The following is a 27,985-nucleotide window of genomic DNA, read 5'->3' as shown; positions in this document are numbered from 1 at the left end:
TTTTATTCCTGTCTCTATCTCTCTTTTTCACTGTATTGAAGCTCAACGAGCTTGATCATCATTCATCAAAAAAGTACAGCCATTTTCTTCGAAATAAATATATATATATATACATATAAATATATATATATATATCATTTATATTTTAGATATCTCAATTATTCAAAAAAAAGAAAGAGAGAGAAAGAGAGAGAAATCGTTGTAAGAAGAAAGGAGGAGGAGGAGGAGGAGGAGGAGGAGGAGGAGGAAGAAGAAGTTTGACACTTCGTCCGTGTCCTCTCCGCGTGCCGGGGACCGGTTCGCGATCGTTCAAGAGAGGAAGAAAAAGGCAAGAGCAAAGGAGAAAAGCGGAGAATGTCTGCTTACGAGAAAAAGTCGCTGCAGGTGCTTTAGAGGCGCAATTTTGATAGAGAAAACCTCTGGATCGTTCCGAAAATTGGGATAGGTGTATATATATTACATATATATATATATACCTTAGCAACCCCCTTTGAAGAGAGGCACAGAGGAGGGACAGAGGCTTTTGAAAAAGGAAACGTGCATTAATCACCATGATTGCGGTTAGTATCGATTTCGTTTTTTCATCATCGATTCTCATTTATGTCACTTCTTTATATAAAATTCAATGTAATCAATTTGATCGAACTAATTTGTCGATTTCATTAAAAATGTTTTAAGATACATGTATTAGTACACTGTAGGACAATTTATTTTTAATCATAACGAAAGTACACCGTTCAGTTTGAATTATAACAATGAGATTTTTTGGCGAATTCACTGTAACGAGATTTGGAAAATGAACAAAATTCTTTTCGGGATCTTCCTTAATATCCGAAGGTATCGTTTGATTTGATAAATCTAATGAATTTTTTGACTATTGATCCTTTTTACAATTGATTTAGATTCATTAGAATATATACGTTGGTACTTAATCTGTTATCGAAATTATCTATAATATTATGACATAAATTCGAATATTTTAAGAGCAAAAACGTGAAAGGAATGGTTCGAATAGATTGCGATAAAAAAAATGTAAGAAACGATATTTTTCTTTTTCTCGTCTATTTTTCAGTCATGCGAGAGAGTAGAAGCCTTGTGTTTCTTAATTTAAGTGCATCGCCGTGTTTTCTCGAGCGACGACTTAAGACGAGACTCGTCGTTATCCTCGAGCGCAACCCCGCTGAGATTTAAAGGGTGAAGAAGACATGGAAGAGCGGGTTGCCCATCAACTTTTGTCTCAGGCCGCGGCCTGATTTCAGAGTTACAGATTTTTTTTTTTATATATATATATTTTTTTTTTGTCCTTTTCTCTTCTGGGAATAACGAAACTTCCAAATGCATCTTCAGCTTGTCCAGATTTAATATCTATCCTAGAAGCTTTTTTCTCATCATCGAAATCGTATACGACCCATTTCTTAATCCGAGTTTCACACTATACATAGATTGTTCAAATTGAAACTGATTTATTCGCATTGAAAAAGAAATTGGTTATATTCTGATGAGTGCCTTGTAATTATTCGATCTCATTAATTATTTACTGAATTATACACTCGTATATTGTATATACATATTGTTAAAATATTCTGATTTTTAATAATTTAAAACATGATCGGTTGTATTCAATTATTGTATTGTTCTATCAATTTGAATAGAACTTTGAATACAACATTATCATGCAGAGAATTAGAATTTTATTAATGATTTTCGAAAGAGTCTTGTAGGCGTTGATTGTAATTTGAAAAAATAAATTTCGTATGAGCCATTAAAATCGTTCGTAACAATATGATAATATCTCGACTAATTTTCGATTAAATGAACACGGATAGATGATAGAAATTCAAAAAAATGTTCGATCGCCGTTGATCGAAATTGTTTTGCGGTCTTTCTAGATTTGTGGTTTCGTTCTCTGATGCATCCTCAATCGCATCGGTTTGCGGTGTTTATTGATTTCTTGTATTAATTCGGTCCTGAATTCGGAGCACGAAGTCATCACTTGATTGGCACTAATCGCGTCTGCAATTGCTCGTCGTGTTCAAATGAATTTTATGCGAAGCGATAAAAACAACGAATTCTTTTAAGCCGTGTTTATTTTCGAACGAGAATTTTTTTCCATTTTTCTTTTTTTCTTTCTTTTTATCATTTAATCGATCCAAGTTAACAAAAAACAGAATAACAAAAAATGAAAAAATGAATAACATCGAGCAACTTTTGAAAACATTGCTTTTAAACCCATTTTCCATGTTGCTACGCTATATGACAGCTATGTTGCTTGTACAATATTTGGATATTACAGAAAAGTATTCAGTTTTTAAGTTGGTTCTTTAAATAGTAATTTTTTTTTTTTTTTTTTTATATAGTATTACTGAATGTATAAAGTTACTTGTAATAATTATTGACTCATTTTGCATGCACGCGATCTAGAATGTATGTTTATATATAGCGTAACACGGACTTGAGTACGAATAAGTAAGTTGGCAAGCTGTTACTAAAGCCGGGTCTTCCGTACGGAATCGAACGGAGCGACAGCCGCAGATAACGTATAGAAACTGTTCGAACTGGGTCGGCACCTTTTGCCTTTTTTCCACCCTATCCGCACTCATCCACCCTTCTCTTCTCTCTCTTTCTCTCTTATCTCTATTTCTTTCTGTCTCTTTCTCTCTCTCTCTCTCTCTCTCTCTCTCTCTCTCTCTCTCTTTCTCTTTCTCTCTGTCTTTATCTTCCTCTTCTCCTCATCCACATTCTGCCAAGTCCTCCTCGCACGCACGAAATTGCATCTGTTTCATTGGCGTTCAGGAATAGTGCCAAAGTTCGGTCTTTCTTAGGATTGCTCTGAGGGAAATATCCTTGCACAATTTGAAATCTCTCAAATATCTGCCATAGTTATGGGAAAATTCAACTTTTGGTATTTCGCTGCAATTGCTGAATTAAGAATTATTGTGTACATTAAAGAAATTTGATTGCACATTTCAAGTAAAATACATGTTCTTTTCATTCATTTTTATTTGACGATTAATTTTCTAAAACAATAGATATATAGTACTATAGATTTTTAGGTCGACCAGTATCATATCAAGAAACTTGTTGTTCTACTTTTGAGTATACAACAATGCTCTCATATACGATTCTGGACAAAATGATAGCACATGTTTGTTATCTTTTATTTCTCGAAGACAACTTAGAATTTCCAAATAAAGTAAACAGTATATAAATGATACGATACAAGAAGAAAAAATCTCTTATTAAATAAAATTATTCTCGTTAACTTTCTCAGTAAATCGAAAGGAAAGACAAATTTTGAAATGGTAGTTTACTTGAACTTTGTGTTTATATTCTTCAGTAGCTAGTGATCCTTTAGGCAATCAACATTAAGTATTAAGTTTTAGAATTAAGCGTAGGCATGAGTCAATAATTCGCGGTAAATAATTAAGCGAATTCGAAACTGGAAGGATCTTAAAACTGAAAAATTAAAATCTAACGTTTTCAGAAATTTTAAAGATTTTTGATAGAAGCTACAAAGTAATTTTAAATTTATTAAACGATCTTGAAAATTATCTAAAGAAGAAAAGTTGTGAGAGATCATCAATATTGTCGGAGCGGCAAAAACGGGTTATTATACGTGTTGTCTCGAACTCAACTTTAACATGACACGAAATTGTTCGAGAAGCAAGTATCACTGCAAACATTCGAAGTGTCTGTCGTGTTCTTCAGAAGTGTGAGTTCAACGATTGAAAATGAAGCAATAACCTCTTCCAAACAAAAAAAAGCATCATAAAGAGCACCGATTAACATTTGCAAATGAACGTATTCATTGGAGAAAGAAATGATAATGTGTTTTATTTGCTGAAAAGAAAATTTAATATGGATGAGTTACCAAAGAAAAGAATAGTGAAAAAATAATGACAAATGGATGACGATGGTATAATGATTTGGACCGGAATTGGATGTAAAGTAAAAATTGATTTACGATTTCTTAAAAGGAAAATGAATAGACAAAAATATATAAATTTAATCTCGGAACAAATGAATAAATATGAAAAATTTGAATGGAGAATGGATTGATTGAATAGTTGATTGAATAGAGAATGGTATAAAAAACAAAAGCAGAGGAAATATATAAATTATTTTAAAAACCTTAATTCGATCGTTATTTTTGTTAAAATCAGATTTAAATTTACGATCATTATATCCTCTTCTGCATATTTATAACGTTTTACATTAATTCTAAGTTATATTCTGGATTGTACGAGTGCGGTGGTAACTTCGTACGAGCAATTTTAGTTTCACCAAAGCGAGATGATGACGTGATGAGAAAGAGGAACACGTTCACGATGACGTTACAAGGTCGAAAATTTATTTCCAAACTTGTTCATCGCTACATCATCCTAGTATTCTCTCGAAATGTAAAATGAATGTTTATGGTATGCACAAAGCTAGTTCAAAATATTATCTAAATATATTTTGAGCTTTTAGCATATTATATTACATACTGGATGTTTCAACTTAACTTGATTCTTTCATTTAAAGAAGTTGCATTATCTTTATTAATAGAAAAAAAAGGACGTGTATACGAATTAATCTAAACCATTATGTTCGTTTCATTGATGAAAGTACAATCGAATAACATATCGCGAATCGATCGGAATGTCCTCAAGCTATTTCGCGTTTGTATAGAGAGAATGTGTACGAAAATCGTTCTCGGTTTAATGTACGGTGTCCCATAAGGTTCATATATCTCCCTTTACAACCAGGAAATGGGTACGGTCCTTTTACAACGAGCGGCATTCATAAATCCAAAAGTGAGAGGAAGATTGGAGGGAGAAAAGGAATCTTTCCTGCTTGGCATCGTCCTTTGCATCGTTTTTGCTTTTTCCTGTCAACTGGACTTCGCATTTATTATCATTCACATTCTTTGCAATAACATCGGATCAATCATGACGTTAAAAATTTTAGATAAACTTTGATATAATGTCGAACTGTGAATAAGTAAACATCGACTTATTCACTAGCTTGACTTATCGCCTTGAATATTTCCTTCCTTGTTCATTCTGGTAAACCCGATCAATCATGAAGTACCGAACATTCATAAATTTTCTAGAAGATAAATTTTCCATGCGTAATATTGCACCATAAAGTAGAAAAAGAAAAAAGAGAAGATGAGCAAGATCTAATAATCCTATTTTTTTCTCTTTCTCGATCGAACCTGAACATAAAATATTATAGTTGAGCTTTATAATTAAACATGCAGATATTTTCTTTGATCTACAAAGACAACTATGCTCGAACGAGATGTAAGTACCCGTCTAAGAGTAGGAAAAGACGATAAACCCTCGTCGAGGTTGATAGCGATGACTCTCGCAGTTTTTCTTCTTTGTGTTAAATTTCCCTCTAGAGTAGTGATTTTATGCTTCTCGAGATTTTACGGAGAATATAACCAACTGCGAAAAGAGCTTTATTTTTCATTTACTTGCTGCACATTTTACTCTTCTACTGTAGGCACTTATGTATATGCAATATATATATATATATATATATATATATATATATGTATATATATATATGTATGCATGTGTGTATGTAACTATGTCTTATGAGCGCATCTATGTCTGGAAACATACATACAGATACATTTTTTCTCTGCAATGCAGAATTACGACGAAACCAACAAGCCGCAAATACATGGTACCAGAGCGAAGCTCGCAATTTCACGAAAGAGCACAGCGTGTTTTACGTCGCGAATGGTTAAATGTACCCTCAAGTTTGCAGGGGTTGCTTTTTTCTCGCGTTCACGAATATATATTTTTTGTCCTATCGCAATTGCGTGCGACTCATTCGTGTCTTCATTTTTAGTTTCTTTTTTTTCTTTTTTCTAATGTCATTGCTGCGCTTTCCAAAAATTTCGGATCATCGAGATTAATCAATATGAAATAATTTGAATATGGACATTTAACTGGTATATTGTTTGATATTCGTGAAAAAGAGGAAAAAAAAGTACATAACGTCGATGAAAAATAAGGAATATAATTGTTCGAATATTACTCGAGTAAGTTTACATGGAATTTGTGGGCTAACGAGCGTAGATTCATTTCGAAACTTTTTTCAACTTTATTATTTGCAACCTTCCTCATAGCGTTATTCTGGAAATGAACTTTTGGACCGACCACGTAAAATTTTATTCTTGTATATGAACAATACAATAAATGTTTAGTATGTATGTATGTATATATTCGTGTATAACGTGAGCATGTTAAAAATAAATAAAAAAAAAGAAAAAAGAAAGAAAAAGAAAAAAATTCATAAGCGCAGTCAACTCGAAAGATCCTTTCTGAAGAATCGGTATATTGGGTCAAGAGGCCATTGAGAGTACCAATCGATTTTTAGGCTTCTCTCGTAGGTAATGCAGCAAATAGAGAAGTGCGAAAGAGAGAAGACGATAAAAATGAAACGATCGTTGTATTATTTAGTAGAGTATTTCCAAGTAAAGTAAAGATAAGTTTAAATACGTTATCGCGCACGTGCATTTCGTTTCAAGCTTCGATTTAACTTTGTTAAATCATTGATAAATCCTGAACGTTTAGCATCGAAATGGTTGGGATAAGCTTAATAAATAGAGGCATTAAATGTAACTGAAGAGAGTTCGGGCTGCTCGACTTCGTGAGAAATACAGTAGAGATTATTGCAAGATAGTAACGAGTTTGCCAACCGGAATGATCGCTCGAAATAAGAGAGAGAGAGAGAGAGAGAGAGAGAGAGAGAGAGAGAGAGAGAGAGAGAGAGAAGAAAGAAAAAGGGAGAGATAGAATCAATGGATCCGATAGCATTTTAAACGTTTAAATTTATGACGAGAGTCGTACAAATGAAGCTGTTCAATTATGCTGTTCAGTGTGTTTAACAAACAAGAAAAAAGCAAAGTTAAATAAATTCAATTCTGATTCTATATTTTTAATTGTCGGTAGTTTACAGCTTGATAAAATTATTAACCGTCCTCGTATAGCAATTAGTAGGGGAAAACGTTTCTCTACATTACTGTTATTTTATGTCGTTTTTTTCTTTTTTTTTTTTTCAGAACTTTGCTAATTTGTTCGCACGAAATACGAATATTTGTATTGGTGAAAAAATTGAAAGAGAAAAATATATACGCGTTGGTGTTTGTTCATACGCATAACGAGTTTGAAGGGAGTACAACGAAGAAATGGTCGAGGATGAAAAGTTATAAAAGAAATATCGAACAGAAAAGTCGTCAAGAACGGAAATTACATGGGACGAAAAGAAAATACGGAGAGCGCGATAAGAAAATTAATAATCGTTCGAGGTATTTGTAGTTAACGAAGATCGATAATTAATTTTTCTTTTTTTTTTTTTTTTTTCTAGTTATTGTATCTTTAGATCGATAGGAAATCGAATGAAAAGAACGCAATGTAACGGTGTAAAAATAAACGTTCGATTCGCTCGTTCGTTCGTTCGTTCGTTTTGATTACATCGAGGGCCGACAAAAGAGATCGTCGAAAGTGCACCGATTAATATCGCTTCTCTATCTGTATACGGCATTCACGTGACGTTCGCACGAGAGGAATCTAGAGATGAGTTCTTTGTCGGTGGATTTGACAGAATTATTAATACGAGTGTCGGTGGAGAGAAGGTTCAAAAATTTGTCTACCAAATCGAGTATTTCTTTTCTTCTTTCATATCTTTCACGAAGTTTTGAAATGTTTGGAAAGAAAGGAAATAAAATATTAAAACGTTTATCACTATCAAATCAAATGTTAGATTTTTCCCTTTAACAAAATTTGACGATATAACAAATGAATAAATGTCGTTTACAATTCGTTCCAATTTTACAAACGATTTTACAAATCTTCATTGATTTTTAATAAAGATCAAAAGATTCGTATTTTATGATTCGAAAGGTAAGAATAAGAGTATATATAAAATTCACGATTGGTAACGAATCCCGTGCGCGTAATTTATTTCGCGGGATTGATGTCGCTCACGGGAGCCCGTAACTTTCGTTATTTCTCCAATCAGACCGCGAGACCACCTAGGAAAAGAAACGGAGAAATTCCCGTATATATCGAAAGAAGGAGCGAAAACGCATGTAAATCCTGACCCGTATTCGGAACACGATCGGAACATGTAGAAAATTTTTCAATGTCACTTTACGAAATTTTCATGATTTCGTTTATGGGGAAAAAAAATAAACGAGCGTTTCCTTTGAAACCTTTTGAAGAATTGAAAAATTGTAGAAAAAAATCAGGATCAACGAAGAACGAATTAAAATGTTCCTTTGACGTCATTCCGTACGAAACAATTGTTCTCTTTATTTTTCGTTTTTGTCCTTTCTCGTAAAATTTTCTTTTTCTTCTTGTTTAATCGTAAGTACCTGTTTTCGCCATTATTAGAGGATTACTGCATGGGTTCCCGTTATATGTCTGGCTTGCTCCTCGGAATAATTGAGCAGAATTCTCTTTTGTACGCGTTCGCTTCCATTGTGACTTCATTTACGGCAACGTCGGTCAGAAGTAGTCGTTTATATTTAAGAAGAGAAGCACACACGAGAGAGAAAGTCTATCATCTAAAAATTAAGGTCTTTCGGGCGCGCTCTCGAAGGTACATATATTATACTCTCTGGGAACCGTACGAGCGTTATCATTATTATTTCACCGTGCAAGTGAGTATATCGATCTTTATTCCCTTCTCTCTTTCTCTCTCGCTCCGATATTCTCTATCGAAAGAAAATGTATTCTCACGCGGGCGCTGAACTTAACGAAGTCGCTTACTTACCGAAGTAATCGTCGTTTCGTGGCCATCCCATATTACATTTTCCCCTTTTCATGAATTTAAAACGTTCCTATCGATAGTACTCTTCTCAATTTTCATCATCCTGAAATTGAAACGGACACTTGTCTATTATCCTTCATACTCGTGAATATTAACTAACAGTCCTCATCATTTCGCATAGTAATTACTTTACAATACTTTAACGAATAATAACATTTGAATTTTCCATTGGTACAAAATTCAAATGAAGTTTTACGAAGTTATTTGTTATCGAGACAACTTCGAAAAGGATATATTTCATCGAATGATTTTACGAATCTCTTTTTCTCATTTGCTCTCATGGGGAGAATGGACAACGACAATGACAACAACGACGATGACGACGACGACGACGACGATGACGGAGGACCGACAACTTTTTCTCGCTTTTGCACGGACTTTTGTTGCTCGTGTGCCAGTTCCTCTTCTCCTCCGTGTACAACGTTCGTGGGACTGCGTATCGGTACGGTTTCGCATGAACGTACATTCCATAAAGCCCTGCACGGTACGATAAAAATTTCATCGCACGCGAGAAGAGGAGCGGGCCCGACGGCCTGCATACGTAATACGCCTTCTTAGCTAATATAGGCCAGTGTTTTGGGGCCGTGGGTTCCCTTGTGGCCCCCTTACGGCACTTGCTACCTCCTCCAGGGGCGGATTACAAGATACTATTTTTCTTAGTTCTTTCCGTCTTTTATTTCTTCAGGGTCTATTCTTTTCTCTCTTTTCCTATTTTCCTCTCTCTCTCTCTCTCTCTCTCTCTCTCTCTCTCTCTCTCTTTATCTTTATCTCTGTCTCTCTTTTTCTTTGTCTCGTTCTGGCCATCTAAAAAATTCAGGAATTTTGACCTTTTTTATATTCTCTTTATAAGAACCTTGGCACTTTTTAAAGAGGTATACAAATTAAGATATCACGTTTCCCAAAAGCTTTTTAGAATTTGTATAAAATTTTTTAGGCTAAAAGTAATCCTAAGTATTACCTGCAATATCCCACTTTTTTGATAGAATTTCAATTTCATCGTACCACAAATGAGAGTTTAAACGGAGAGTTTCATTCGACTTTAGGGTTTATCAAAAACGAAGAGAAATTAATGAAAGGGAGGGTATAACGAGTGTGACTAAATTTATGAGGAAAAACTTTATCTCCCATGTTGATTAAATAATTGAAGAATGATTATTTAGATAGATAGATAATTGGCTTTCGTATTTCGTAATATAAATTTTACAAATAATAAAATCCCTTTAATTTTTCCGAGTGAAATTATGATTATTACCGAGACGAAATTCCGTAGAAAAAGAGAGAGAGAGAGAGAGAGAGAGAGAGAGAGAGAGAGAGAGAAAGAGAGGAAAAAGAATTTTAAACAGTCGTTATTTTGGGGATAATAGAAGGTTGAAAGAAACGTCCTCGTTAGCGAAGTACCTGTGGTCGGAGGAGATTCATCGAAGCGATTACACTTGGATCCTCTTCGAATTCGTTGAATTCGTAACCTCTGAGAGAGAAAGAGAGAAAGAGAGAAAGAGAGAAAGAGAGAAAGACCACTTTCATTCACGATCGAATCGTTTCGTTCGAGAGACCGGATATCGAAGGCATACGTCGACGTGGACGTCACGCATAAATTCCCATAGTCCCATGCTTTTCGAACGAGCTCTCTCATATATGCGATCACGCACGTTAACCTTGCGTGTGGTCCACGGCCGAGAGCGAGAGAAGGAGATAAAGTGAAACCGCGGGGCCACGCTGTCTCGTGGTTCAGGTTCGATCTCAGGGCCGCTTAACTTAATGAATACCTTCTTTCTGATTCGAACAGAGGTCTCTTTATTCATTTTCGAATTTACGGCGATATTAATAATTTGGCATATAATTTTACATTAATTTTCTAATATTTCGTTTCAAAATCATATAAATGATTTTATATGATTATGGCCGATGGAAATTACTGTCGAAAACTTCAAGCGGATAATACTAGAGAGTTTGAATATAATTAAAAGCAAAATTAAATCAAGTGCTCCCATTTCGAACAAAATGAAGAAGTGCGAGTATTTAATTGCTGCCAGCGTGAAAACAGAGTGAGAAGGTGCAGAGTGTATTTCAACTTGTTCTAGATATCACAAAAATGAAATTGTAAATAAAAGATGACCTTTCTCTCTCTCCCCCCCCCCTCTCTCTCTCTCTCTTACACACACACTATTTCTTGTATTTCTTGCTTTAGACACTGACTTTTTTTAAAGTTGAAAGATTCAATGAACGTGACTTAAAGAAAGAAGAAGAATGTCGCGAGTAGCGCTATTAAAAGCTTTATTGTCGCGGTACAATACCTTTTGAACGCGTATTACGAAGAAGAAGAAGAAGTAGATAGAAGAAGAAGAAGAAGAAGAAGAAGAAGAAGAAGAAGATGAAGAAGAAACGTAAGCTCGGAACTAGATAGTGCGAACTCTCTAGTGCAATTTTATGTACCATATACGTACACAATTTTACCTACAATGTATGTGTATTATATCCAAGAACGAGCTTCTACCTATGTATATCTCTGGGGCGCATTATTTTCCACCCCGCGGGAGCTATTATGTAAAATGTTTCGTGTACGCGGAACCATAAAGCCGAGTGGCCTTAATTCTGCAACATCGTGCATAATTAAAGCTCTTCGAGCCGGTTTCACTCGGTATATAAAGCTACCGTGGCTTTATCCATTTCTCTTCATCGTCTGGAGTCTCTCGTTTTTGGCCATCAATCAATTTTCATCGATATATCGTGAAAAATCATTTTTTTTTTTTTAATAATCGATCGTTACAAATATTTCCATTACGATAATTCTGAGACAAATCTTCCATTGTTCTCTTATTCGTGTTTCAATTATTCTTATTAAAGTTCTTTGGGGCTTGTTCTGCGATATAGTAATTTCATGTTTCGTGATACCAATTGTACAAAACCAGTTTTCTCTTAAAACCGTGCACGATCGGTCCATGAATTGTGCTGAAACCATCCAGTCTAATGAATGGTACTAGAGTACATAGTAGAATGAAGTGGTCACTGCTGGCCGACCGTACAACGATTTTCCAACGTTAATTCGCAAAGCACCGGCTATACGAAGCTTAATGTACCATCGACCTTTAACCTGTTAATCAAGGTAGACGAGTTAACTTCCTTCACGAGAAAGGGATAAATAAATCAATTGTTTCTCACACCTACCGTCTCTTTGCGATTCATTAATTTATCCTAAGCTCTTCTTTGTCTTCATTCATACCATTTTATATTTAATGAAATGAAATTTCATACATTCACGTTTAACAATCCCTCTCGGTTAACATATTAATGCTCGCGTGATTGGATTGCAGGTTACTACGATGGTGTATATATCCACGTATGTGTAAACCCTTTAGAGAAATTAGTTGCGGTTGTGTTCGAACAGTAATGAGGAAAAGGGAGGCGAGAAACAAGTCAAACGAATCACGTGTATCCGTTGCACTTGTATTGTACGTTGCATTTGTGTGTTGTGTGTCCTTTGAAAACATGGTAATTGCTGGTTCCTACTGTGAAATTAGTGCTACCTGATAGTTTCAATGTTAAAGTGGTTATTATACACCATGAGTTTTTCATCGAAAGATACTATGGTTCTGCTGTTTAACTTTTTTCTGTTTCTTTCTTTCTCTTTTTGTTAGAACTCTATGATAATAGTACTTTCAACACTCATACACAAACACACACATACACACACACACACACACACGATCAACCACTTTATTACGTTTCGATCGATCATCGCCCGAGGATATCGTTTGTTCAATCATAATTCTTCATTGATCAGCGATATCTTTTTATACAATTTAAGTTTTTATACAATTGCGATAGTACTCGAAAAAATTGATCGTCTTCGATTACGACGAATAAGTTCATCAGGTATAAGATTATTCATTGATGATCACAATCGATATAATGTTAAATATAAAAGAAAAGGTGATAACTTCGAAGAAATAGCGAAAGTCGATCATCAATGATTGAGATCACCAATTTTAATATTATAATTGATCGAACGTGAAGACAAAACTAATATGTATGTGTGTTAGCGTTTGTGTGTATATTAGGCGAGGTAATATCTTTCGAAGGATGTAAATGTTAATTATACATTGTGCGTTTATCTAGTCGAGTAGGAGGTTTCGTTCCGTGAGTTCTTCTCGAGGTATGACTTTGTCTTGTTCTTCCTTCGATAATAATATCAGGTTCACGCGTACTCGTTCTCATGAAAATCGATCTTGAATGAGAGGTTTTTTATTCTCTCGGTCGATCGTTAGATAGATAGATAGTTTCAAATAAGTTTTAAAATGTAATCTCGAATGTTCAAATACAAATTTATCGTAGACGTCTTTGATATATTCGCTTGTAAACATAAAATATATTTTAATGGCTTTATTACAAAACAAATCGTAGATTTTCGAAGAAGAGAAATAGGACATGATCATATCGATGATCATATTTATAGCACTAACGACATTGTGAGACGAACATGAAAGTTTTTTTTTTTTTTATTTTTTTTTTCTGGTAATAACTCATCAAAGAAAAGAGAAATGAAGGAGTTTTCTATCGTGCATCGAGATTAATTACGAACGGATATGGCATAGGTTAACGATCCAATTTGCATATAAGCGTGTCGATGATGTATAATCAACACTAGAGCGACCTCCGGAGAGCGCTAATTGCTAAATAACGTTTCATGTAATTGATCTTCGCGCCACGAAGCCTACGACAACGATCCCAACTACTTGCTTTCTCTACTCTTCCCGTTTTCTTCTTCTTAGGCCTTTCAATGTGCTTGTAAAAGTGCAATTAAACAAAACTTTTCTTTCTTAATTATGCCAATGAGTCACTTTCAATCTGTCAATCATGCATCATATTACGCGTTAATTTATAAAATAAATATGTAACCAATTTATATTTTCCATTTCACATTTTATCATAGAACATTTGAGATTTTATGGTAAAACGTTATTAAGACTCTCAATCACCGCACGATAGTATCGATAATTTCCGCTTCTCCGACTTTCTCCCTCCGGCGCGTCCTTGATAAGCGGAAATGCGATTGCGCGTGGCGGCTAATTATCAATTAACGGTCGTTTAGAGCCCGCGGGGATTAACGTATCAGACGCGGTTTATGTATACAAGCAACGCGATATCCATCGCTGTAGAGTCGATCCATTTGTAAGAATTTTAAGGACGATAAAACATTCAAGGTATTGGTGTTCAAATATAGTGTAAAACGATATCTGGTAATATCTCGCTAAATGAAAATAGAAATAAATTCAATATCCATGTGAATGTATTTAACGAGTCGATATTTATTTATTTATTTATTTATTTATTTATTTATTTATATATCGTATACAGTGATATTTTGTTGCTCGTATGATAAAAATATCATATTGCACGAGAGAGCCATCAAAAAAATAAAAATTAGAATTGTAGAATTTATTAAATACTTTAAAAACGTGGAACGAGTTAAAGTCTAAAAAATATTTCGTCCGTGTTCGTGTTAATATTGCATGAACTCGAGTTTATACGTGGCCCATATATTCTATAATGTTGCCCGCTAACGACTTTATTAAATTCGCAGAGTCGTGTCAAGGGCCGTCATAATGATCTTCTTCAAATTTACGAAGTATACCGTACGTATCGTGACCTTTCTCATTATTAAATCTTTATTCGTATTTTCTCATCGCATTGGTACCGCATTCGTCGGAAAAATGCGGAATGGTCAAACTCGATGGAACGATCCGTTCGACCCTGATTCGATGTTCAAGGTCGATGCTGTCCGATTCTCAAGGCGGCTTTGTACAAAGTCGGCATACTCTTTGCTTGGCCGGCTGTCTGTACCGGCTCGCCAACTCGTTCTCTCTTTGAGAATTTCGTTGGTGAGAGAGAAGAGATCGCCGCCCGGAGCACCGTCTACCGTTAACGTTCCTCCTCGAGATATCCACTCCTCTTCGTTCTCCTGCAAATACGACGAAAACGAGCGCTATCTCTTGAGCTTTCTCATGTTTCATCGTTTGAAAGCTTCCTTCTATTATTCTAACGAACATGATAAATCCGAGAAACGTTTAGAGCGTATTAATTTTAGATATACATTTTCACGTAAAGACGATAATAATTATTAGATAATATTTGTCCTTCGTTAACGATATCAAAGCTTTTTCGTTTAATTTTATATTTACACACATTTAATACTTAATATATTTAACGACGTAATGGATATTTCAACGAAATAGGAGAAAGACATGGCGTGACCTCATTTTACAAAGACAATTTTAATGTCGTAATCTTTTATTAAACGTTAAAGAATTCTCACTAGATAGATAGATAGATAGATAGATAGATAGATAGTGAGCTTTCAAAGTTTTCGACTTATCAGATAATTTACGAAAACAAAGGATATGTTAAAGTGAGCACATTCAATGCAGTTAAATGTACTCTCCAGTACTCCAACTTTACATTGTTCAATAGACCTCTAGTCGATCGATATCTGTCGAAAAAGAAGCAATGAAAGAACAATCGTTTTTACGAATGGTTAGAGCCTGTTTGCATGCGAACACGGTGAAAGTATCGTCGGATGGGTCATCGGCACCGGCGACATAGAAAAATCAAGTTTACAGATAACATTTGCATGCTCATCAAAGTTTTAACCATTTCGGGGTTTAACCTGTTCCTTTCTTCCTTTTTATGCGATCATCGATGTATGGTGAATACGATACGATACGAGAGCCCGAGGCGAGTATCTCGAAATTATAAAATTAATCCACGGGAAAGGAATTGTCGATTAAATTTACATATAAAATCAATGAACATACTACTAATATCACTTTCAACTTGGCTAAATAATTCTCTTAGTTCAGAGTCAATCGTTTAATTTTATAGTAGAGAGGAAACTTTCATATTTCCTTTTTTTTTCTTTTTTTTTTTTTTTTTTTTTTTTTATCTTCACTCAGGCTTCATATTGCTTACTTCGAGCCATATAAGATACGAATCCAAGAGCTTTTATCGCAAAGTGGAAATAGAAAACCTTAGAGAGGACAATTCGGGCTGAGAGTTTCCAGTAAAGACTTTGTGAGATATCATTCATTCTTATAATTTTATCTTCAACATTGTGATTTTTTAATATTTTTTAAATATTTTTTTTTCTTCATTTTGCGCCCTCATTTTTAAATTAGATATTGGTTAATTCTTGAGTATATATTTCCGAAACATGTTTTTCTTCGAAAATTATTGTATTTGGCTTTTTTCCTTTTTCTTTTCTTTCTGTTTTTTTCTTTTTTTTTTTTTTTTTTTTAATAAAAGAAATTTCACAATGGATTTCTGAATAGAAGAAGAAGAAAGTGGTAGGGAAATGTCATTGGTTTCAATCGTGGGAACGTAATTTCACGTTGTCCGTAGCGTAGGTTGTTCGCTTAGGATAGGTCACGACCCTAGATTCGCGCGTAAAATTATCCACTTGTGAATAACCATCCGGCGATGTACGAGGTGTTGGAAGAAAATGCTATGTTCTTTCTTGGTTTGTTGAATGAGACCATAGTAGGGTGGGTGGGATGGCTTGGAAGCGGTTAACGTCGTCGTTCTTTATGACTCACTTTACGAGATACCCTACAATACAATCCCCTTTTTGAACCTCGTAAAAGGTGAAGACAACGATATAATATGCCACCGTATATTACGTTTTGTATATATATTTGTAGAAACCAAGGACTGATTATGAATTTCTTCGTTTTATCCAATAAAACGAAGGTAGTCGCGTTATTAAAGCGACCCTTTGTGAAATCCATCGAGTCTCAAAATTATTCTCGGTAGTGAGATAACTGACGATAATATGTACGTATGTACTTTAAACGTGAGAATATGAAAACTGGGGTAATAGTGAAAGTTGACAAGACGATAGTATGATATAATAACGATAAGTTGAAGAAATAAATGAATAAAGAGATGACTACTAGATAATTCGAGAAATAATACATATATATATATATATATATATATATATATATTATATTATATTTATAATGTTTTTGAATGTTTGTGAATTTGTGAATCATCAATGTTTTTGAACGATTCGGTAAATTAATTATATTATAAATCGATTCTTTTTCTTGATACTATTCGTTTTCCATTTGCCATTCGATGATATTCTTGAAGTACCTTCTCTCGTTTATACACAAAGAAATATAATACAAGATAAAAGAAGAAAGAAAAAGAAAGGAGTATTTGAGTTGTACCGTAACAAACGTTTATAATGATTCGTTCGGCGGATATCATGTTTTCACACGCTCAAAATCGAGTCCCGATCGATGTTCCTTGATGGATCGATCATCGTCACCTCATCGGTTCGCGTCGCAAAAAAGTTACGAGAGAAAGAAACTTTAACGCTTCTTTCTTTCTTCCTTTCTTATTTCTTTTTCTTTTTTAAATAAAAAAAAAAAAAAAAGGAAAAAGAAAAAGAAAAAGAGAAAAAAAAAGAACGAGTAACGGAGTTAGATTGAAAGATTGTTTTATTGTTCAGAACAAATTGATCATTGATTATGAAAGAAGAAATAGAAAAATAATTGTGTCCATTTCAATTTCTCTTCATCCTTCTTATTTTTTTGCTGTTCCAGACGATGTTAAAAGGATCGACGAGTGTATCCAGATGGTTGCTTCTAACAGGACTCCTTTGTAGCGTTGCTTGTCAGAGCGTTCCGTCGTCCTTTGAAAATAAAACCGGTGAGTATGTTTCGTTCTGAGCTTTTCTGTTCTTTCTTGATGAGTTCAAAGAAAAAAGGAAGAAAATGAAAAATATCACGACACTTTCTAAAGTCAATTTTCTCGGGAGAAAATTTCGAGAGAATATTTCAAGGTTAAGATCGATTGAGTTTAGAAAAGATCGAACCTTTAAAGTAGCATTTACCCGGTTTTTTTTCTTTTTTTTTTGCTTTTTTTTTTTTTTTATTTCTTTCTTTCTCACTTAATAGCGGAAACCGGAACGCTCGGTAATTCCATCGAGAGGCCGCGAACGTTTTCACTTCCTCGAGATTTATTTAGCCGGTGCGATGGCAGAGCCTGGTGGCGCGAGCTAAAGAACGATTTATCACTGGCGTTTCGCTGCTCGCCAGCAAAGGAGAGCTAAAACCGTCTTGGGATTTGTCAGTTCTTATCTATACACTCGCATCTCAATTCGTTGCTCTCTGGAATATTCGTGAAAAGAGCTTTCGTTGATATTTCACGTTATTCGTAGTAATTTAAAATTTGAAAGGTTTTTAAAGGAATTTGAAAAAATTCAATCTCCTTGAAATATCAAAGAATGGAAAGCGTTTGAGAAATAATAAAACCAATTTGTACGTATAACCTTGGGAAAAACGCGAGAAACGGAGCAATACTCGCTATGCGTTTCTGTTTCTATCGGAAGGATGACGATTTGGAAAATGACATTGGGGAAAAGGTTGAATCGAGGAACGTCAACGAAAAGGGTTGGTAAAATTTTTGCGGTTGAGGAAGTAAAAAAAGGTAAGGTCGATAACATGGCGGCCTCGATTTCGTTCGATTGTCGTGGCGATTTTGCGAATTCTTCGAGCGGAAAGTAGATTTCAAAATGCCAATCTCAGAATCGAGCCGCTATACTGTAAAAAGTTAATCGAAAAATGTGCCCCTGCATTTTCTACGTACGTACATACGCGGAATCGCGCGTCGTAGTTTTATTTTCTCCTCGGGACTCGTTTGTCACTCCTCCTTCGTGCGCGGGTGAAATTGAAAAATGGCTTATTAAGGAAGAGAATACAAACGTGTACTGCTGCGAAAATCCGCATCGATCCGTCTTAATCTCATAAGACAGGATTATACAATAGAAGGCGAATAGGATGAATCATGGCAACTAGAAAATTCCAAACATCTTTGATTATATTTTCAAGCAAATTGAATATTTTTAAAAAATTAATATTAAAACTAGTACACTAAACTTTAAAAATTCTTAAATCGCATAATTTTCAAATCGATGATAAAGATCTTTTGATAGTTAGACATTCAATCATTTTCATTAATTAATCACATTAAATATGCTTTTACATATGCAATATATGTGAACGCGTCAATATTATATCCATGAATAAGTTCTCACGAAATAATGCATTATTCAAAAATATTACGGAGCAATAATTGTATTTTATTGTGTGTATATATAACTACCCATGTGGTTAGATTTATACTTGTTTAAAAGTTGCTGCTTTTAAAACTTGGGAACGAATAAAGCTTGATATTCGCAAAACTTTTCGAGTTACTGAGAGATTACTCTTCCCTTTCCGACATTTTCGAACGAAACAATTCTGGGTTTTCGTTTTTAATAGGATCAACAATACCACAATTGCTGAACACTATACAATGAAATAATCTTGATATAAAATAATACACTTTTTCAAAATTTCAATAATTTATCGATCCTATCGATTGCGAGACATGTGTCACATCCATGTTCAACTCATTCAACTGTATGTATCTGTACGTGTAAATATACGACGGGTCAGTGGGTCACACTACTCGATGCCAAAGGAACACTCTTGTCGATTACGCGCAACACACATTTGAAAACTCGACGCTACATGTTTCGCGTTTATGTTTTCGATATAAAAATATATAGTATGAAAAATCGAGCGAGAAGCAGACGTATAATCGCACAAACGAGATTTTAATGCCTTCGGCAGCGAGAACGTATTTTATAAAATATGAATGGTATATATACGTCAAAAAATGCCTTTTGCGTTTTGTTTAAAGGGAGCGCATTAAAAGGGTGACATACAATATGTGGCCAGACCGATGGGAATATGAATAAAATGAAAAAGCAAAGCCTGAAGTAACGTTTCACTCTACTGTTCTATCTCGAAATTACGAAGAATTGTCACAATAATGTGGAACAATGTCTTTTAAAATATATCATGCTAAAGAAGGAATAGCAATTTCAGTTTTCGAATGAAATTATCTTCGTTAATCGCGAATACTTTGGAATTGATTTTGTATTAACTCACATTTAATTGGAACAGCGCATTGGTATAGATCGATCGAACGTTGTTGTATTCTGTCGGGAAATTAGATTGACGAGGAAAATGGCGGAAAAACAAAAGCGGGAGCGTTCACTCTTCAAAGGATCTATTGACATATTCTCGTCGTAGTCAACCCTGCGCACGTTGTTCCACTTTCGAGCGACAACGTTTGGCACAAAAGTAAGAGAAAATAAGGTGGTTCTTTTAACGCGACTACATTCGCACCGTTGAACTTTGCTTTTAATATCTTGTACTCGTTCGGCATGCATTGCACTACCTTCGGTAGTAAACTTCTTTAGACAAATTCACGCTGCGTTTCCTCTTCTTTTTCCTTTCTTGGAAAATACTTTAGAAGGTTAATGTCGTATGTTAATACAGTAGTAGAAGGAAAAACAAACTCCATTTATATATTATCGTTATAAGATAAATATGTATTATTAATTAATTATTTCTGTTGTAAATTAATGTCATAAAACATTCTGTAATATTGTCTTGGACATTAGAAAAAGCCTAAAAGATAATTAATAAATGTATCTAGTGTGAATGATATATCACATAAATTTATTGGATTTGATTATCTACGTCGATCGTTACTCGTTCACTGGATAGTTTATGAGACATGACCACGAACACGTGGACGAAAGAGATGGAAGATGAAGAAGGCCGTGGTAACACTGACAGTGGCGACGAGACTAACTCCGAGCTCTTAACCCTAATGAATCTTTACTCAGTTGTCGACGAACGTCGGAGTTTCCTCGAAAATAGTTCACTGTACGTGCAGATGAATACAAGTGTATATCGTGGGACAAGAATCTAACTCTCCGCTTGCTTTCATCTTAGAAAACTAACCGTAAAATAATACGAGGACAATGAAACAGAGAGAAAAATTGACGCCTAAGTTTTATAATTAAGTTACGCTTTCGCTTAACTATCAATGGGTAAATACGGAAGACTGAGAAAATCTTTACGAGCTACTTCATACTACTATATTTTACTACAGTTTTATAGTTAGATTAGAAACATAATTTTGAGATCGTCGTTGTTATACTTATACCTACCATATATTTAATAAGACAAGACAAAGAAATGTAAACTTCAATTTTTTTATATTTCAAAATTTCACTTAGAAAAGCTATTAACAAATAATACGTTGTATCCTATTATTGTAATACATACGACTAATTAAATTTAAGTATGTGTTGCATCGTTTGTTCTACTGCTACAATATATGTTATTCATATATACTGTACAAGTTCAATAACTATACCAGCTCATTTTAAAACACTCGATCAATTTACGTTCTTATAGAAAGTTAAATAAAAGTTTTTTGCTTTTTATTTCTTTCTGAGAGATTATTTTCGCATCATCTGGAGACTCTCGAAAAGAGAAAAAAGTAAAGGATGGAAGCACAAACTGGAGAGGCTCTGGTCTACGGAGCGTGTTGTACATAACAGAGTGCATGGATGCAAGATGAGGGTGGTGGAATAGCCGTGTTCGCTCGCGCACGAGCTCGTTTGTATTGCGCGACACGTGTATTTATGCGAGATGACTCGAGTGCTGGCGCCTGCGGCTCGTTCTGTCCTCCTGGGATATTCAAGTACGCTTGGCTCTTTGTGTGAGCGCAGGTGTATATACATCTTGGACGTTACCCATATACACCGACGGCGAAACATTCATCCATCCGTTGTAATCAGAGAAGAAAAAACGAAAGAAAAGGAAGAACATAGCAAGACAAAAAGAATAATCTTCGCTAGGCGAGTTGAGTCTAGACGAAAGAGAAAGAGAGAGAGAGAGAGAGAGAGAGAGAGAGAGAGAGAGAGAAAAAGAAAAAAGTCTAGAATTCTAAATTAAAAAGCTTGCTAGATGGAAGGGTCGACTGTTTACCTACTGTCTTAAAAATACCTATGTATATACATAGATATATATATATATATATACACATACGAAACAATATATTCTAGCGAAGAACAATATCCGCCTGAATACTCTAGCACTTCCTATTTCATAGCCTTCTTTTCCTATATCTTTATCGATTCAACGTCAAACGGGACTTTTCGCATTAATTAAAATGGATATCTCCATCTTGATAAAAACCTAATGTATTGTTCAAGTTATTCCTGTAATTTACGTTAATTTATCGATAGTAGAAATTATCTTCTAATATTTAATTACAGGGATTATTGGATCGATTACAGATGTATTTATGGTGTTATTATATATATATATATCTTTGCTGTATGCTTTCGTACACATATGTATATGTTTGTTGTAACGTTTCTGACGTACGTCAATATTCTATGCATTAGCGAGTTAAACGAGGCAATTTAACATATGGAAATTATGGTAGCGTGTAAAATGATAACTGACGATACTAATGATAAATTTCTCGACATTTGGTATCCAACTAATAGCCCGTAGATTATTAAGAAGAAATTACTTGGATTAAAATCGAATCTTTAACGGTATCTGTGTTATCCTGTTGAGAAGAAAATCTCGTTTTTTTTTTTTTTTTTTTTTTTAAATTATAACAGTTTCATCTTCAATGGATTTCGACCTTAAGCACAGCAGATCATAGACTTCAGAAGAATTGGCAGGAGAACTAGTATGAAAGCTGTTAATGATCAGACCTGTGGTTAGACAAATTGCTGAGTAGTATAACCGCACCTGTGTGCGCATGCACGACCCATAATAGTTTGCGTCTACCATATGTATAACAGTGCATGCTTAGAATAGAAACATCGATTGCCTCAATAATGTCAGAGAAAATGCGTGACCTCAAGTTGAATGTTCTCTCTTAATGTATCTTGTACGCGTTTATTGCTCGTCTCTTATGAATATAATGTTCTTTCGTGAGCAAATCGATTTAGGAATTTTGAACGAGCTACATCAAGTTTGATAGATATACGTAATAAGCGTTGCTAATGTAAAGTGAGAAAACTTTTCCTCATTTTGAGCTTATGGATGAAAATTTCGCACATATATAGATATTGAAAAATGTGAAATAATTAAATACAAATTGACAGAAACTATTTAAAACTTAATAAAATATTTGCAAAATTTTATTTAAAATCCTATCAGTTTCATCGAAAAGTAAAGATTTTGAATAGGACTGTAAGATAAACTGTATTTTAATAATTAGTTTGAATCTCTTCTCACATATTATTGAAAGGCTCAACAAGTTAACCGTCCCGCAGACGGAGAGTTCATTATAAGACGAGTATGAGTAACGATGAGCGTGCGAAAGGGGTGGTTGGGTAGTAGATAGGACCGGTGGTTTCCGATGACAGGCAATGCTTGTTCGTAAATCACGTGGAGAATAACGTGATTACTACGGCCGATGTTGAGTAAGAGAGAAAGAGAGAGCGAAACTGGGAGAATAGCAATCACGTTTTAAAGTAACTGATCGTTAAAGACGCCATGCTGGCTGATGCGTCTCAATTAAATGTAATTTCCGTCGACGGAGTACCGCGTTTATTCGTCCATTTCTTCGAGGTCCTATTCGTTCGCGTGAAAAGGCGGTTGTTTGTTTTGTTCTTATGGTGAAAGGGTGCCATCGGCTTCTCTCATCTCACATAGCAGTCTTCTCTTTCTTTTATCGTCGATGCATCAACGCTGTGCTCCCAGTACCTGTCATGTTCTCCACGCTTCCTCAGCTTAAACGAAATACTCTGTACGATCGTGTATGGCCATATTACTGTCTTTTATGGTGAATTGCAGCTTTGTAACAGGGTCCTTCTTTGACTGTTCGGGACTGATACCATGCACATGCGACACTTGTTAACGATTACCCTTGAGCCATCCACATGTACACGCACAGATATATATATATATATATATATTCGACAACATCGTTTTCTGTAGAGGCGCATAAATTTATGTGATAGCTCGTTGTGATGTTCATTCATCGATTTTCATCGTTCTACTCGACAAATTTCAAAATAGGATATACCCCATAAATTTATACCAGTCATGAAATTGCAATTCTGATAACATAGTCACTATAAATCAAACTCCAAGATATATGATGTTTTCTAATAGAAATAACAGAATAGAGGAAATATCCTTTGAGTATTGCAGCTTTCAGTCAAATAATAATAACTTGGGAAACTTTTGTTCGCAGATATCAATGACAGCAAACCCCGAGTGTTCTCCCCAAGGATGGACTACGACGAGTGGACGCCTCTTGGACGGGGTGATCCACTAAAGAACAATCCAACCTTCGATTACGTTCCACCAGTGTTGGATCGCGTTCAATACTGGTTGGATTCTCACACTACAGAAGCATCAGCGAAACGGGATATTCTGGTGCTCGGTGTCACAGCGAAGAAAACGAGCCCTAAGATACCCGAGCAGTTCTTGAAATTTGTCGATGGGCCAAAATTTACCAGAACGAGTCAAGATAATACTTATAGGAATGATTTCACTGGTAGTACTGGTGCCGAACCACCAAAAGTTTTACGTACTACTAACTTCAGAAATGGTCTTGTCGATTATAGAAATCAAAACAGGATTCAAGCTGTACCGGCGAGTTATTATCCCAGTCCATATTATAATCAAAAGACCAAACCTTACACGATGATGTTACCACCGCCGGTGATTCAGAAACAAATCGAACCATCTACGGTTTTCAATGGTATCTTGTCCAAAGAAAAAATCACCGGTTACGTCGAACCATCTCAACAATTAAGTACCCAAACCGAAGAGGGCCCAGTACTTCAGGATCCTCAGTATTACGGAATACCATCCAAGACTTATAACCAGCATCATTCTCCTTCATTACAACCCTCGAGACCTCAATATCTTCAAACTCCTTCGAAATTACCATCGAAAGGTATAGGTATCTCTCAAATCGAGACCATCAAAAATGTATACACGCCTTTTCCATCGACATCGAAGCCAAAGTATGATGTTACAACTACACCCTCCGTATCCTTCGAAAAGTCCAATCTTATCTATCAGTCCACGCAAACGATCTCCGGTGGATGGTTGGCTAACAATGGACCCACTTCAACCTTACCTGAGGTAAATCAAGTTACATGGCAAACGCCCGATCATTTACGAGATCATTACGACACTGATCATCATGTGGCAGCTTCCTCTAATCACGAAGTCGTTGTTGGTCAAAATGCGAACATAATTGTGGATGGTGAGAATAACGAGAAGGAAGAGGTTATTGTAGGTGAGAAGGGTGGTACTGCTTCTTTCGACGTTCCATTTTCATCTTCTCCGGTAATCCCATCAGAGACAATACCTTCAAATTCAACTTCCAATTTTGATACGGAAGAGATTGAAGAAGAATCGCTGGAGAAGACTTCTCCAAAAATGCATATTGTCGTGGCCAATTCACCTTCCACCATTGATTCCGAGACACAAAATAAAACTCCTGTTGCTGTTATTATGCCAACCAATTACATCAATAAACATAATATGACAGTTTCTTTATCAACGGAATCACCTATAGTTTTGGTTAACGTTTCAGAGAGCTTGACTTCAGAGATGGAAAAAGCTCAGCAAACGACCAAGTCGCAAATACAAACGAATACGATGACAAGTTCGTTTACGTTCTTATATGGTCCATCGACTCCTTCATCGACGCCGAATAGAATGATGCCTAATCAGCATCATCAAATTCCTCATCAATCTGTACCATTATCTATGACACCTTCTCGACATATTAATAATCCAACACATATGTTTGGATCGGTTTCGTCTATGCATTCTCAACCAAGACCTAATCATGGTATGATGCACTTCATTGGTAGTATGCGTCCGAATGTTGGTTTTCGACCACCACCACCCATGACTATGTCGCATATTGCACCACATATGTCACATATGCATGCATCAGCGATGAAGGGTATGATGGGACCAACAGGCAGCATAGATCAAACTCATCCACGACCACCGCAAATGCAGTCCGGATTTCCAGGCTCGTTCACAAGTCTTCCTGCACCTTCCACTTTAACTCTACAAACTGTCGATGCGGAAGATGAAACAGTCAATCGTTATCAGGCTAGTGGTGCATCCGAAATTACGACGACATCCACATCCTCCCCTTTGACCTCCACCGTTCCATTTATGCACGAACTATCTTCCAGCACTAGTGCAAAGAATTCTGACGAAGAAGAGATCAATCAATCACCTTTGGCGATGCTTTTTGCCGAGGAGGAAACCTCAAAGAAGCAATCCACGATAACTCCTGAATCTACTACTGTTATTTCATCGCAAACAACAACAGTGCCAAGTTTGACAACGGATCCAATATTTTCACATTATAAACAACCGGCCAAACCTATTAAAGGTCCTATGTATCTTATTATTCAGGGCCATTCCAAAGTTAAAACATATAAACCGACCATTAATAAACATGGTATACCGGTCCATAATGAAATTGTGGAAAGTGCGACGGAGAGGCCATTGTCAAAATTTGAACAACTGATCATCGAAAACACAAAGAACGGTAAGGTAGATAAGAGCGCGGAAGAGAAAAAAAAATTAGAAGAGAAGATTCGTGCTGAGAAACGCGCATCTACTAGCCAAGATAGTCTGATGAGTCTTGTGGAAAGCGGATTAGGTAGTTTTACCATACCTCATTCCTCTTCTGTCACAGAGACAGAGCATCTGGGTAATTCTGTGACCACCGTTGAGGTCAATGGTAATTAAGTCGTATCTATAATAGCTTTCCTTATCTCGAGTAGGGAGGACCAACTGATTAACCCCAATAACAATGATCGTGATCATAGAGGAGTGTTGAATGTACCGCGAGATTTATAAATCTAAATAGAGGAAAAAAAATTCTTTGGTCAAATCAACTAAACTTTCGTAAAATGTATTTACATTTAATGATTACTAAAATAAAAAGTTGAAGATTATTAAATGTAACGATACTTAATATGATAAAGTATCAGATTTTACTTGATAATCGATGAAAATAATTACTAACGAGGATACAACTAATCCGTGGTACTTCATCAGAGATTTTTAATCTTTCTCATGCTCCCACTTCGAACGATACAAGTGTGCCAATTACAAATGTGCCAGTATACATGTGTTACACATCATTACTATGAGGTAATCGATCATGCGATAGAGCATTTGATTCGTATTATATTTTAGAATATTTCATTGTATTCAATGTATTTGCCCTTAGATTTAGACGATCATAAATTTAGCAGATATATTTATGAATTTTTTATTATTTATATTTAATACAAACAATGTATTTAATCATTTTCTTCTCTCTCTCTCTCTCTCTCTCTCTCTCTCTTTCTTTCTTTCTTTCTCTCTTTCTCTTTCTCTCTTTCTCTGTTTAATTCTTCCATTCCATTCAATTCATTGATCGTTTTGTACATTTCGTTTATCTGCATTTATTATTATTCTATATCATGAAAAATGCGTTTGTGCATTTTAGATAGATTTAAGAATTTCATCGATATACGATTACGTGAAGCTCGTTGACAGACTTCCTTTTAGTATTATATTTATTGAATTGAAAGAAAATAATTATATGATCTAAGAACTTCTTATGCCTAACGATGTGCAAAAAGCATTGTTGTTCTCTTTTTGAATTTTATAGATTTCAAATATTTTAGTGAGTAGTGACTCAACGTTTTTGAGGTTCCGTCAATGGAACGATATTGTCGTATAACTTAATATTAACACTAGTCTTACACATTTAACAGTTACCAAACATATCGCAAACGTTACTAACATCAAATATATCGTATTCCTTAATACGTAGAAATTATTCGATTATACGTATAAATTATGCATAATAATATATGACATATACGTATTTATGTAAATTATATACATGTACTTGCTGTTTAGTGTGATACACACACACGTACACGAATACATGAGTCAACACATAAGCTCACTCCAATCGATCACTTGGACGTTCTTTCGTTTTCACTCACACTGTTTTTATTAATTCGTATTGGAGAAATATTAAGTTATCACACGCACACATACGAGAGAAAAAATAAAAAAATGTAGTACATATAAGTATAGACTTCGTATCTAGATATATTGCTCTAGAAAATGTATATTACGTTTATGTATGATATTTGTACCTGAAGGTCGCACGTTTTGTTGAGATCATTTTGTTTATTAATAAAATATATAGCATTATC

General features: G+C 35.1%; 1 protein-coding gene across 1 annotated transcript; it reads left to right on the top strand.

Annotated features, from left to right (window-relative positions):
* The first annotated feature begins 258 nt into the window (after window positions 1–258).
* On the top strand, window positions 259–27,985 carry LOC118441328 (uncharacterized). Its single transcript, XM_035865554.2, has 3 exons — window positions 259–560; window positions 17,442–17,547; window positions 23,971–27,985. The coding sequence occupies exons 1-3, from the start codon at window positions 552–554 to the stop codon at window positions 26,511–26,513; spliced, it is 2,658 nt and encodes an 885-aa protein (XP_035721447.1). The 5' UTR covers window positions 259–551; the 3' UTR covers window positions 26,514–27,985.

This window comes from Vespa mandarinia, chromosome 11 (assembly GCF_050613455.1).
Source record: "Vespa mandarinia isolate Hongniang chromosome 11, ASM5061345v1, whole genome shotgun sequence".
Classification (NCBI taxonomy): domain Eukaryota; kingdom Metazoa; phylum Arthropoda; class Insecta; order Hymenoptera; family Vespidae; genus Vespa; species Vespa mandarinia.
This window is presented reverse-complemented; position numbering and strand designations above follow the sequence as displayed.